This window comes from Cupressus sempervirens, chromosome 2 (genome assembly GCF_028749045.1).
Source record: "Cupressus sempervirens isolate cs-2001-9-10 chromosome 2, ASM2874904v1, whole genome shotgun sequence".
NCBI lineage: Eukaryota > Viridiplantae > Streptophyta > Pinopsida > Cupressales > Cupressaceae > Cupressus > Cupressus sempervirens.
Genome location: NC_143119.1, coordinates 360,803,178 through 360,817,053, shown reverse-complemented (window position 1 = coordinate 360,817,053; position 13,876 = coordinate 360,803,178). Strand labels below are relative to the sequence as shown.

Below are 13,876 nucleotides of genomic sequence, written 5' to 3'. Positions count from 1 at the left end.
TTTCATTATAAAAGGTTATCTCCTTAAATAATGAACATAGGGTAGGCCCATGAGTCATAGAGTGACACATATGACAAAAGAGTTTACACTTTAAACATCTTTATTTGAATAATACAAATTTACAAAGTTGAGACTCTATCTCATAAACTTACATTTTAATTAAGCCAAGTTTCTTTTTGAAATGATCAACTTTCACTTTAGGGAGACCCTTGGTGAGAATGTCAGTTGTTTGATCACTTGTATTAATATATTTTAATTGAATAGCTCTTCTTTCCACCAAGTCTCTTATGTAGTGGTAAGGAATTTCTATATGCCTAGATCTATCATGAAATATCGGATTCACAAATAACTTAATGCAACTTTGGTTATCTCAGTGAATAGTGGTAGGTTTCATAGGTTCACCAAACAAGTTAGAAAGCAAGTTCCGAAACCACATTGCTTCTCTAGATCCCATAGATGCTGCAATATACTCCGCCTTAGTAGAACTTTGAGCAATAGAAGCTTACTTTCTGCGGATCCAAGAAATCATGGCTAATCCTAAACCGAAGCAACATCCTGATGTGCTTTTCTGGTCTTTTACACTTCCAGCGCAATCAGAATCAGTATATCCATGTAACTCCAAGATGGTATTCTCATATTTAAGTTCATACCCAATAGTACCTTGAAGATACCTCAGTATATGCTTCAAAGCAACAAGATGAATCTCACGAGGTTCACTCATGAACTGACTTAATGCATTCATTGCATAGCAGATATCAGGTCAAGTGTTTACAAGATACAACAAGGACCCAATTATCTGTTTGTATAAGGTGGGATCAACTAGTCTGGATTCAACACTTGCTTCCTTTAGCTTGTGAAGGTTGGTTTCCATAGGTGTAGACATAGGTCGACAGTCCCACATTCCAAATTTTTTCAAAATATCAATAGTATACTTCTTTTGATGTAGAAAGATATTACCAGACTTCTGATGTACTTCCAAACCAAGAAAGTAATGAAGAATTCCTAAATCCTTCATTTCGAATTTAGACGCCAAATCTTTCTTACACTGACTAATGAGATGTTCTCCCCTAGTAATCAGAAGATCATCAACGTAAAGAACTAGAATTAGCATATCACCTTTAGGGCCCGTTTGGTTGCGGGCATGGGAATAGATAATTGAGAATTGCTATTCTAGAATTGTTATTCTGGAATAAGAATTTGAATTCTCTGTTTGGTCAGACAAATTACAAATTGGAATTGAAGAAGGTTTTGAACCACAAATTGCAGGAAATAATCTACAAAAACGATAGAGTTTTCTTTGTTTCACAGAGCAATTAAAATTTATGAGGACACATTGATCGACTTGGCCGCCTTGATCATCTCAGCCTCCTTGAACTGCAATCCAACAACGAAAATTTAAAAGCAATGATTAACAAGAAAAAAAACCATGACACATTCAATCTTTGGTCAGACATCATTTCCTGCCCATATTCATCCATGGCACAGTAGCTACAGAGAACATATAGCACTCGACGCGGCAGGCACGATTTATATCCCTACAAATAAATTATACTCCTATGGTAATGAATTTGCAACTATGGCAATGCTTAGGTTTTTCATTGGTAGATACTGTTAATATCACACAACCAGAACTCAGAGAACAATGATCTGGAATGGAGCTGTTGGGACACCTGAAAGGAAATGTGTAGTTCTGTAGAAATCAAATAATTTCTGATTGTGGGCCAAAGTTTAGCAGTTCGAAACCCTTGTCGCCCATGATTTTGCTGAGAAATATTATTTTTGCGCTTGCCTGAAAATGGGAATGGGAATAGCAATTCCAATTACGAGTATTTTGGAGAATGGACAAATGCTCATTTTGGGGTAAAATGGGAATACGTATTCCTATTCCCAATTCTGATTTGGCGCAACAAACAAAGAATTAAAAACGAATTCTAATTTTCTATTCCTATTCTGATTGTATTCCAGCAACCAAACGGGCCCTGAGTTACCTTGAAGTAGAGATTTGGATCAGCCACATTCTTAGTGAATCCAAGACTTAAAAGGTATTTGTCAATCCTTTCATATCAGGCCTGGGGAGCCTGTTTAAGTCCATATAGAGCCCACTTCAATTTACAAACATGAAAAGCAGCATCATGAGTTACAAATCGTTCTGGCTCATCTAGGCAAAGAAACGTGAATCGGAATCGGCAAGGCCGAATCGAATCGTGAATCGGCAATGAATCGGCAATGAATTGGCGATGAATCGGCAAATTTGAAAAAACCCTTTAAATTTAAAGATTTTAACAATTTAAAACTTATTTCATGCACCCTTTATTGAATATAACTTAAGCACACTATAACATCATCAAATAGAAGTTAAAACTTAACATACATAAACATGAAACATAAAATCCATCACATACGTAACTATGTTATCTAAAATGTAAATTGTAGGCTAGCTGAAGTAAATAGAAATCAAATGATCATAATGATTTAAATCATAGAATGTATGTAAGATGATCCATAAGACATCAAATCATAAATTTATGTAAGAATCTAAGATGAAGATCCATGAAAGTTTGAAACTTTGAAACATATGTCTATCAATGATTCAGTATCAATATCTATAAACAAAATATAATAACAAGGCTCCAGCTCATGCCTCAGGCTCATAGTCATCATCATTCTCAACATCATCCTCAAGCTCGGCTACAGCCTCAGCCTCAGCCTCTGAGTATCCAGTCTGCCTAGTAGCAAGGCATCTAATGTAGGTCCTAGAGGACTGTCGAGCCATATCTCCCGCATATAAGATGGGCTCACGAATGTCGCTAGGGCCTGTGTCTGTGCGTGCACGTGTGCGTCTACCAATGCCTCAAGAATGTGCTCTAGCTGCCTCAGCCTCTATATCCACCTGGTCAATCCATGCACGGTCTTCCTCGGTGAAGACTGGATCTACAACCTCTGTGAGCCACTCTGATTCTGGATCAATCTCCTCCAGAATGATCGGAGAGGAGTCAGTGCCCAAAATCTGTCTGATCCTAAGACGGAGGTTGTAATGAACGAAGACAAGATCATTCAACCTCTGCACTGTCAACCTGTTTTTCCTCTTCGAGTGGATGTGCTCGAACATGGACCAACTGCGCTCACATCCAGAACCGCTGCTTGGCTGACTCAGAATACGAATGGCAATTTTTTGAAGTTTTGGGGTTGTGGCCCCAAACATTTGCCACCATCTATCTGAAATAAGGGAAAATAAAAATAATTAGTCTCATTTACAAATTACAAATTACAAGTTAACTCTAAAATTTCATAATCAACTTTAAGTTTAGAATCTAGATTCATGAACATTGAATATATTATTTAATTTTTACCTGGCTGTATTGTTTCCCGAGCATCTATGGCTACCCTGCTAGAGAAAAGTGGCCCTTCTTTATTATTGAACTTATCAAGCTCAATAATTGTAGCACTGCTATCCTCATCAGTACTCAACCTCTGGATCACTGTATATAATCCGGTGAGAACCTCCTCATCCGCCTTGAAGTCAGGACGGAAACGAAATGCCGAATTCAAAAAGTAAGCTGCTGCATGGATGGGTCTGTGGAGCTGATTCTGCCATCTCCTATCAATGATGTCCCAAATAGGGGCATACTTCTCCTGCACTCCTGCATACTGAGCTCTAATGGCCTCCTTGGTCCTATCCATGCCCTCATATATGTAGCCCATAGAGGGCTTCTCCCCATCAGCAGTTCGTAGGAGAGATACAAGAGGCTCAGTGGCCTACATATAAAGTAAAACAAAAATTTGAGTCAAAACTTAAACATAGAATAATTCAATAATATAAGGTAAAACTAAATCATTAAACAATTAGCATAGTAAACTGTAAAATATTAAATGTTAAATTGCAATAAAATTACCTTAAGTATTTCTCTAGCAGGTTTCCAAAAACCATCATCATCAAATATGCAATCCACCACATCTATCCTTGCAGTGGTTGTAGCATAGGAAGATGAAATCCACTCCCGCCCAACAAACATGCTCCTCAAATCATCCCTTGATGTCAACAAGGACTGCAAGGTGATGAAATTCGAGGCAAACCTCGTGATCCCTGGACGAGCTAACTCTTTGTCTCCTGTGTACTTCCTCATTGTGCTAAGGACAAATGAATGATTATAAATAAACTTACATATGTTTTTTGCCCTTTCCACACATGACTTGACCCACTCAAGTTTGCCAATTTCCTCCAACATGAGGTCAAGGCAGTGTGCTGCACAAGGGGACCAAAATATGGTGGGGTGCCTTTCCATCAAAAGTTTGCCTACAACAATTTTAAGATAATTAGAAATTCAAATTTCAAACATGTTAGAACTTAGGAAACTTAGAAATTCTAAGTTAGAATTAGAAAAAGTTCAAAATTCAAATAAATTTATTTTCAAAACTTAAAAAGTTAAAAGTTTACCTGCAGCAACATAACTTGCTGCATTATCCGTCACCACTTGCACCACATGTTGTTCCCCCACCTCTGCTATAACTTCCTCAATAACCTCACATAAGTATGTGGCGTTTTTTACATGAGCAGAAGCATCAATGGATTTGAGGAACATGGTATATCCTACAAGTAACAAAACAACGAATTATAATTACTATTAGCAATCAACAAATCAAAATTTGAAATAGTCAATCACGATTCAAAATTATGTATGTAGGAAAGTAGAATGATCAATCACCTCCACAGGATACAAGAAAATTGAGGAGTGTTCTTCCCCTCCTATCTGTCCAACCATCAGTCACGATGGTGCAACCCTTTTCGATCCACTCCTTTCGGTTGTCCTCAAACTCATGCCTCATATCCTCAACCATTTCCTCCAAGAGGTATCCACTCAACTCAGCCTCAGTTGGGGCTTTAAACCCCGGATCACAAATGGTAACTGGATCTATCATGTTCTGCCAATAAGGAGTCCTGTCAGAAATAGATAATGATATTGATTAGAAATTTAGATGTCAAAAACTAAAATCATAAAACAAGTAGATATAATTAAAGTTTTACTTTTACTTTTAACTTTAACTTTGAAGATAACAAAGAAAAAAGAATCAATTACCTGGCTGCAATAAATGGAATGTTGCAAAAGTACCAGAATTTGCAAATCTCTTTTCTGGCAGCATCATGAATCTCCTTGTTCAAACCCATGCCCTCAAGCGTGGGTTGGGAGCCAGGAGTAGTGCGGGGCACAAAGTAACTATCCATTCTGCTTTTCCGCACTCTAGCCGCAATAGGTTGGTGTTGGACTCTGTCTCAGTATGAGACCGACTACCACTAACACTCACATGAGCACTAGCACTAGGATGAAAAGGAGGCCTAGAAGAACCCTCTCCAACACAACCTACGGATGCGGAAGCTGATGCAGATGCACTTGCAGATGTAGATGCGGTTGCGGATGTGGGAGCATGGGAGCCAATACCTCTTAACCCTTCAAGTTGCATTTTCTTAGTCAACTTGTCTTGTTCAATTTTTTCTAATGCCACTAAACAAGAGCGTTTTGCCTCAGCGGTTTGTTGAGTGCAAACTGTGACATCATGGCCAAGTATGCCAGCAATGTGGTATTTCAATCTATAGATACCTCTCGAATTTATTTTTTCTTTGCAAAATATACATTTTGTTTGATATTTGGTTCTCCCAGGAAACTCTTCATTATATTTCCAGCATTCATCTTTTTTACCCATTGTGGAAATTGGAAAATGAAAGCAAAGGGCTGCTGCAATAAAAAAATTCATGTAAAAAATCAAAGTTTGCAACTAATAAACAAAAACTACAAAACAACAAACCCTAGTTTGCAATTTAGTAAAACTAAAAATAAAAAAATTCAAGATTTGCAAATGAACGCTAAAAAAATTTAACAAAAAATGCATACTACACTAACATGCAAAAAAAAGACCAACACTTACCTCTTGCAAATGAGTTGAGGAGTGTTGATATTGACTCCTTAATGCTCCCAATGCAATTTATGGCCTTCCCAAGTGGACTTCTGATCTCTTTGGTGCTCTTCCTTCTTGCCGGTTGGAAACGTATGGATTCTCTTTTCTCTTCTTCTCTCTCACTCTTCCTCTCTTCTACTCATACTAAGCAAATAGAAGGCTCTTTAGGGTTATAACAAAGAGGAAAGTCAACTTAGAAAGCAAATAAAACATGTGTTTTTTTAAAAAAATTGAACTTTCTATCCTTGCTGCCGCGGCCGATTTCTGGAGATTCACGATGGCGATTTTGGCGATTTTTGCCATGAATTGCCGATTTTGGCGATTCAGGCGATTCACATGAAAAAATCGCTACCTGCGATTTCCGATTCCAAAAAAATCGGGAGCCATGAATCTTCTCGCGATTTCGGCGATTTCATGGCGATTTTTGGAACTATGCATCTAGGTATACTTCTTCCTCTATTTTTCCATTAAGAAAAGTAGTTTTTACATCCATTTGATCGATTGTCCAACCTTTGGTTGCTGTAATGGCTATTACAGCTCTAACACAAGTGTATGTGGCAACTGGTGCAAAGCCTTCTTCAAAGTCAATTCCTTCCTTTTGAGGAAAACCTCTTGGCACAAAACGAGCTTTATGATTTTGAATGCTGCCATCTGTAGCATACTTAACTTTGAAGAGCCATTTTGAAGACACAACATAATTTTCCTTAGGTCTCGAAACTTATTCAAACATCATATTTTAGTATAGATTGGTATTCTTTCACTATGGCATCTTTCCAAGCTTGATTTTAAGTGCTTCAGAAGTATTAGAAGGTTCAGGATTTAAGCTTTCACACACGAAAGAATTATATGTCAATTTTCTAGCTCTCTTGCTTTCTTGAAAGTTTCCTGAAGGGGCTGCAAATCTATCTCCTTCTTGCATTATTTTTCTTGCCCAAAGTGGCCTTTTAAGACTCTCTTCTTGAGTCTTTGGAAGGATGTTCATTTGAAGTCTCTTCAGGAAACTCCTTCTGAATCTTAGGAGTAGGAGTCTCTTCTGAAGATACATCAAATGTATCTAGTTCATCGGAGGTTTTGGCTCTTCTGAAAGCAATGTCTTCCTCAAAGGTGACATCTCTGCTTAGTTCTATTTGTTTTTGTCTAGGTATGTAGACTTTGTATCCTTTTAAACCAATGAGAATATCCTTTCTTCCAGAAGGTTCTAACTTAGTCCTCTTTTCCTTAGGTACATGAACATACATTGAACATCCAAATATGCTTAGGTGACTGATGTCAGGTTTCTTCCCAGAAAATGCTTCTTCAGGAGTCTTATTGTCCAAATGTTAATGAGGACATCTATTGTAAATATAGACTGTTGTGTTGGATGCTTCAGCCCGGAAGGACATACTCAAATTTTGATCAAAAATCATAGCCCGAGCAGCTTCTACAATAGTTCTGTTCTTTCTTTCAGCAACCCCATTTTGTTGTGGATTGTAAGGGACTGTGAACTCCCTCTTAATCCCAGTGAGTTTGCATAACTCTTTAAATATTTCAAAAGTATACTCCTTCCCATTATCTGTTCTCAGAATTTTAATGTTCTTACCGGAGGAGTTCTCAGTGATAGTTTTGAATTCTTTAAACTTAGAGAGAACCTCCTTAGATTTTTTGCATTTAAGGAAGTATATCCATGTCTTCCTTGAAAAATCATCAACAAATATCAAATAATACAAGAATCCTCTTATAGGAAGTATAGATGTGGGCCCACTTAGATCATAATGTATTAGCTCCAACACTTCTTTAGTTTTGCTCAAACTATGAGGAAATGGCTTTTTAGTGTTTTTCCTTAAGGCACAACCTTTACATGGTTCATTGTGAATATGTTTTAACTTGGGCATTCCAGTTACTACCTTCTCCATTGATGTTAGGGCATGGAAGTTGATATGACCTAGCCTTTTATGCCACATTTCATTTGAATCTGAGGTCTCATGCACAAGTGCAAGGTTTGTCTTAGCACATAGCTCAAATAAAAGTCCTTCCCTTACTCCTATTGTTGGAGCCCTTTTAATGGTTGAATTTTAGGGCCACGCTAGTACTTTCCCTCCCATGAATGGAGTTCTAAAACCATCATCTTCAAGTGTGCATAGAGATATTAAATTCCTCTTAATATTTGGTACATAAAGAACTCCGGAAAGTTGAATAGAATTTCCATATTTCAATTTTATGGTGCAGGTCCCAATTTCTTTTGCGGAGATTGCAAAATCATCTTCAATTGTAACTTCTTCATCTGTTTCTATTTGCATGCTTTCTAGGTTATCCTAATATCCAGTGATGTGTCTAAAAGACCCGCTGTCAACTATCCACGTATTCCTTTTGGTTGATATCTGGCTGGATAATGCTGAATAGAAGGCATATTTCTCACATTCATTGCCTTCATTTGACTTCTCAAATTCTGCAAAAGATGCTTGAGGTTTAGATCTATCGGGACAATTTATTGCATAATGTCCATATACATCACTTCTGAAGCATTGGATTTTGGACAAATCTTTCTTCTGTTTGGATTGTCCTTTTCCATGAAAATTTCTTTTCCTTTTGTTGTTTTTCTTTTTTCCCTTCTTATGAGCATTTATATTAAAAACTTGAACATCTTCATCTAGGGTTTTGTGTTTTCCCTTAATCATTAATCTCAATTCTTCTTGAAGACAATCTGATCTTAAACTATCCAGTTTAGGGATTTTAGACCTAGCACTTATACCCTTTACAAAGGATTCTCAAGAGTTTTGAAGTCCTCCTAATGCTATTAAGGATAATTCTTGATTTTCAATCTCATAACCAAGTGCTGATAATTGATCTCTTAAATTTGTGATTCTCATAAAGAAAGCATTTATAGTTTCTCCTTTATTCATGCTTACACTATTCATCTACCTTTTAAGAGCAAGTTTTCTGCCTGTATTATTGATTATAAATGCATTCTCAAGAGCTTTAAACATACGATATAATGTGGTATGTTTTGTGACAATAGGTACTATGTGGTTTTGAACAACATGTACAATTATCTTCATAGCCTTTTCATTTTTCTCAATCCATTCTGATTTCTTAGGATCATCTTTAGGTTCCTCTTTGTCCTCTCTTGCAAATGATTCCAATTTGTTTTCTTTTAACAACATCATTAATTGAAGTTTCCAGTATTTGAAGTTGTCAACACTTCCAAGGTGATGTTTGAATCTCATTGTGTTTGTCATCTTTGTAGAGAGAGGGAGGACTGTTATTTGAAGTAAAATCTGATCCTTATAAACTTAGTGTGATCTTTCCTTAGCCAAGCTCTAATACCATGTAAAGTTAATCATCAAATTTGATTGATTGCAGAATTTTTGTTGCATGTACAAACAATAACTCCAATGTTTTAAATCGCTTCCAGAATCTACAAATGTTAGTGCAGTAATAATAAAAATGAATTATATCAAACTCAGATTTATCTTCAATCCTTTTGTAGCGCTTGCATTAATGGATTTTGATGCCAAGATTACATCAGGCAGATTGGATAAATACCAACGGAAGGGGTGTGGGGATGAATGGACATTCATTCTTACACCCGTTCATTTAACTAATACTCATGATTAGTTACTGTCATAAACACAGTGATTAAATGTATAACCAATCATTACATCTGCCACCCAATATAAAGGATAGATCGATCATGATCTAAACATCAAAGGATCCAAAAATAATCTCGACCATACCTTAATGATCTCGAAACATATATATATATATATATATCTTATCTGTTGGAGATTGTGAAAGGTACAACATGTACATATGTATATATGCATAACAACATGTGCATCATGCAGTTGTGCATATATACATACGTATGTGCTTATCACAGTAATGTCAGACTGAAGCCACATGCATTAATAGGAAATCTCTTGATAGATTGGTTGATGCTTCAACCGCACGGCTTAGAGTTGACTCTTTCTGAGAATGAATGAGAAATGATTAGGAAAACTAGTGAAGTATTTCGTTTAGAGGTGGAGGAAAGAATGGTTGTCTGAAGTCAAACGTGCTATGTTATATCCTTGCCTTGGCTCAATCGAGCCACGGCCTTGATCATCTGCTTGATCAAGATGACAGTTTTCAAGACCATCGGTTACAAAATCACTAAATTTAAAAAGGTGACGCCTAGTGTACATGGTCGCCTCTCATGGAGAGATATAAGTTTGAATTATTAGAGAGTTCTTTTTGAAAAATATTACACACACACACACACACATGCATGCATATATATTATTTTTAAATGATCCCATCATGTTATTATTTTATCTAAGGTCTTATTGATTAAAATATTTATATCTATATACATGTGTAGTTCGGAGTAATATGGTTTATTTTAACATCATATCCTCTGGATATATGCACGTGTATATATATATATATATATATATGCATATATTAATAAGTACAAACTAAGATATTCTTTTAATATGATGTGGTATCATATATATATATATATATATATATAGGTGACGATAAAAGGAAAAATGGAGATGACATCACAAAACAACATAGGTAATGGTTTTGAACATGAATTTTTTGATAATGATAGTTATATATAATTTTTATATGTTTGTCCAAGTAGCTCATGATTGTCTAGTGGTGTACTCTATTGTGAAGCCACTAAATCCTTATCAACATAGTTAGAGGTCGTACCTAGTGATTGAACAAATGGACTAGAATAGTGCCTCATTCCTCAAATCCTGTTTAGCAATGCTTTCTCCCCTTCGTCTGCTCCTGTAACCACCTGTGCAACATTTCCACAATAATAACAAGTTCTTCCATTTAAATCAATATTAGAATATATCGCAATAAATATAATAAAGCAATAGCTAACTACCATTTTCAATAAACAAGTAAACATAATAACTGTCAACCGAGTCCATTATAATTTATAACAACCTTTTCGAGATGAAATAAACGATTAACTATAAGTTCCCTTTTCACATGATCAGGAAAATGATAGTTTTAACTTATCATCTCAACAACTATAACTTATTTTAATTAGGTCAAAATTTTGGGATGTGACATTAGTTGCTGCAATTGCAATGGTTAATCTTGTTCAAGATGCTTTGGATTCAAATATGCTCTTCCTCATTGAGAAACATGAGAGCTCTGTTAGCCCTCTTCCCACAAACGTTGGTTTTCACTAGATGTCAGCTTTCAAGAATGTGACTAGGAATTTCGATGGGATTCCTGGGTTTGGTGGGGCCCCTTTCCTTGTTAGTGACTGACGCTTTGGTTTGGTTTTAGTTACCTTGTCAGATGACTTTGCTAGATTAATTTGGGTCTAGCTATGTCGCATTACCCCTTGTGTTAGAGACATCTATTTTAGGTTAGTCTACTTTGCTCAAGCTTCCTCCTCCCATGTTATCCATAGTGTTCCTGAAGGGGACCCCTTCTCTGACCTATATTAAACCATCAGTTAGTTCTGTACGGTTGGGGATGTTCTCCTCCTTAGGGATTTCAACGCTAGGACTCAATAGATAAACCCTACTTTATAATTAGGCAACAAATTCTTTGTGCATTGAGTATTTGGATTCAACTTCGATGGCTATTCACAAGTTGTCTGAGGATATAGGTGCCCTTCTGGCCAAATATGACCAATGTCTTCTATAGCTCAACAAATGTTTGGATTATTGTCCTAGTTTTCTAGGATCTCACTTCATGTTTAAGCCTCATGGAGGTGATGCTAGAGTGGTAGATCAAACTCTCTCTAAAGGCTCCCTCGTTCCTTCCATTAGCCACTTTTTCATTACACCCTCCTCTTGTTGATTTGTCTCTCCATCCTTTGGAGCCCCTCCTTACCCACCCCATGGCCCTCCCTCCTCGCATCTTAGTTCGCTTTGATGGGGGCGATACTAACATATTTGTCCCCTATTTTGTACAACTTATTGCCACAAACCCCCTCTTCTCCACTTTGGGGTGCAATACTACCATGTTTTCCTATTCATCTACAACCGTCTGGGAAGTTGCTTTGTCTTGCTTGTGTCAATTCTTTACTTGCAATTCCCCCCGCCCAAGCCTAGGAACACATGCCCTATGAACAAATAGTATGATGAAGACTGTAAGGCCTTTCATTGGACCCTATCCTTAGCTATCTTGCTTCACCACCCTTTGTATACCTCCTTGAACGCCTTCTATTGCCATCTTTTCCGTTATAAGAAATGCCTTTTAATTTTTGAGCATAGACGTACCCTTCAGGCATCCCTCCACCGTTCCCACAAGTCCTTTTCTAGGGTCCTACTTAGCTGATCTCTTTAATTTCGTTGCTCGAATGAGTTTCCCTGTATGGTTTCATCACATTATTCATCTGTTCCATAAGGCAGTTCCTGCATTGGATCCCAATAATTACATGATCATCATGGTTGGAGAGACCTCCAACTGTACGCCGCAATCCTTCGTATTCCTCTTATTAGAGAGTTGTATTAGTGTCGCATCCGTACCAGGTGGAAAGCCTATTTCAAACTGGACTATTAGATTATTGATTGCATCTTGACTCTTTGGGGCATTTCAGAGGAGGTACAGCATCAACTCTTGAAGGTTTATTGTTGGTTTGTTATTTTTTGCAAAGCCTTGACTTTGTCTCGAGGACGATCCTTTGAGAGGCTTGGGGACATTGGTATTTTGAGACTCTTTTGGTAGCTATCAAGAGACTTGACGAGATGGCTTTGGGTTATTTGAAGACTCCTTTTGGGTTCTTGGACTATTAGGGTTAAGCAAGGCTGGCCATTGTCACTTACTTTCTTTGGTATCTTTAGGATCATACTCTTGAGGGGACTATTGCCTTTTTCGCTAGGTTCTAATCTCTTTTCTTTTGTTTGCAGATGATGGCCTCCTCTTTGAAGGGTTCACAGATTCAAGTGGATGGTCTTGCATCGTTTCTTGAGTTGCAATATTTGATAGTTAATTTGTGGAACACTAGGTGATGGTCTTCAATGCACTTAAGACTTCCCACTTCTATTTCTTTTTTAGGAGTCTGGAGGTGGAGATCTCTTCCTCACACACATGCCTGGAGGTCAGCTTCTCTTGCCCATGTTTTACTATGAGACCTCTTTAGCTGCAGATAAATAAGGGGGTATGGTTTCTTGGTCCTGCTTGAGGGTAAGAGTTTTCAGCACCATTGCCATGACATTTTGTCGAAGATGACAATTATGGCTACCCTTATTAGACCTACTTTTCTCTATGGTTCTGTAGTTTGAGGTCCTTTCTTGCTGGATTTTTATTGGGCTTCCATCTAGTGGGTTCAAATTCTCCTCCTTAAATGCATCGTTCGGTGCATGTAGTCCATCTTGCACAACATTATATATGTAGAGTTTGGGGCTCATTCCTTCAACCTTGTGGCCATCTTTGATTTGGTTTGCTTCCTTCATCACCTTTAGGGCTTTGGTGATTCGGGTGAAGGGTGTCACAGATACCCTTACCTTGCCTACTATTCATTAGAGTCTATCATTTCTTCTCATGTATCCATAGTTACAAGACTTGGAGTCGCCTCAAACTTGGCAAGTTAGTTTCGGGCTTAGACTTGAACTTAGCATCTAGACTTGACAAGGACTACAAATTGAAAAAACCCAAGAAATTCAAATATTTTTAAGGATTTAAAACCTTTTTCATGCATCATATAGTCAATTAACATCAAAGACACAATAATTGAGGTAATTATAAGCTACTTTGCACTCATGTTTGCATTGATCACATAAGTATCAATGCGAATTTGTGAAGGAAATAAGTTAAACTGAAATTATAGAAGGCAAAGGTTATTTATTATCATTATGTTGAGTATTGTGTTCATTTTGAAGACTGTTGGTGGTATCTTCCTTGAAGTGGACTAGGAGGTTTCTCCCTCAAAGTGGCATATTATTATCAATTGTTTACAAATTTTGTCATATTATATTCTTCTACA

General features: G+C 37.1%; 2 protein-coding genes across 4 annotated transcripts in view; one reads left to right on the top strand and one right to left on the bottom strand.

Moving 5' to 3' along the window:
* IBR3 (acyl-CoA dehydrogenase-like protein) overlaps nucleotides 1-13,876 on the top strand; it is a 403,438-nt gene that overhangs the window by 139,775 nt on the left and 249,787 nt on the right. The gene's annotated exons all lie outside the window — the stretch shown is intronic.
* LOC149572629 (uncharacterized) lies at nucleotides 2,672-4,836 on the bottom strand. The gene is made up of 5 exons (XM_089812292.1): nucleotides 4,704-4,836; nucleotides 4,436-4,588; nucleotides 3,894-4,294; nucleotides 3,351-3,756; nucleotides 2,672-3,216 (listed from the first exon to the last, which is right to left on the bottom strand). The coding sequence occupies exons 1-5, from the start codon at nucleotides 4,834-4,836 to the stop codon at nucleotides 2,852-2,854; spliced, it is 1,458 nt and encodes a 485-aa protein (XP_089668418.1). The 3' UTR covers nucleotides 2,672-2,851.

Excerpts from the sequence above, each read along its gene's own strand:
- LOC149572629 (XM_089812292.1), bottom strand. The coding sequence starts at position 4,836 with ATGGTTGAGGATATGAGGCATGAGTTTGAGGACAACCGAAAGGAGTGG. Across the intron at positions 3,757-3,893 it reads CTGCTAGAGAAATACTTAAG|GCCACTGAGCCTCTTGTATC; the intron begins GTAATTTTATTG and ends CTTTATATGTAG. Across the intron at positions 3,217-3,350 it reads TCGGGAAACAATACAGCCAG|ATAGATGGTGGCAAATGTTT; the intron begins GTAAAAATTAAA and ends CCCTTATTTCAG.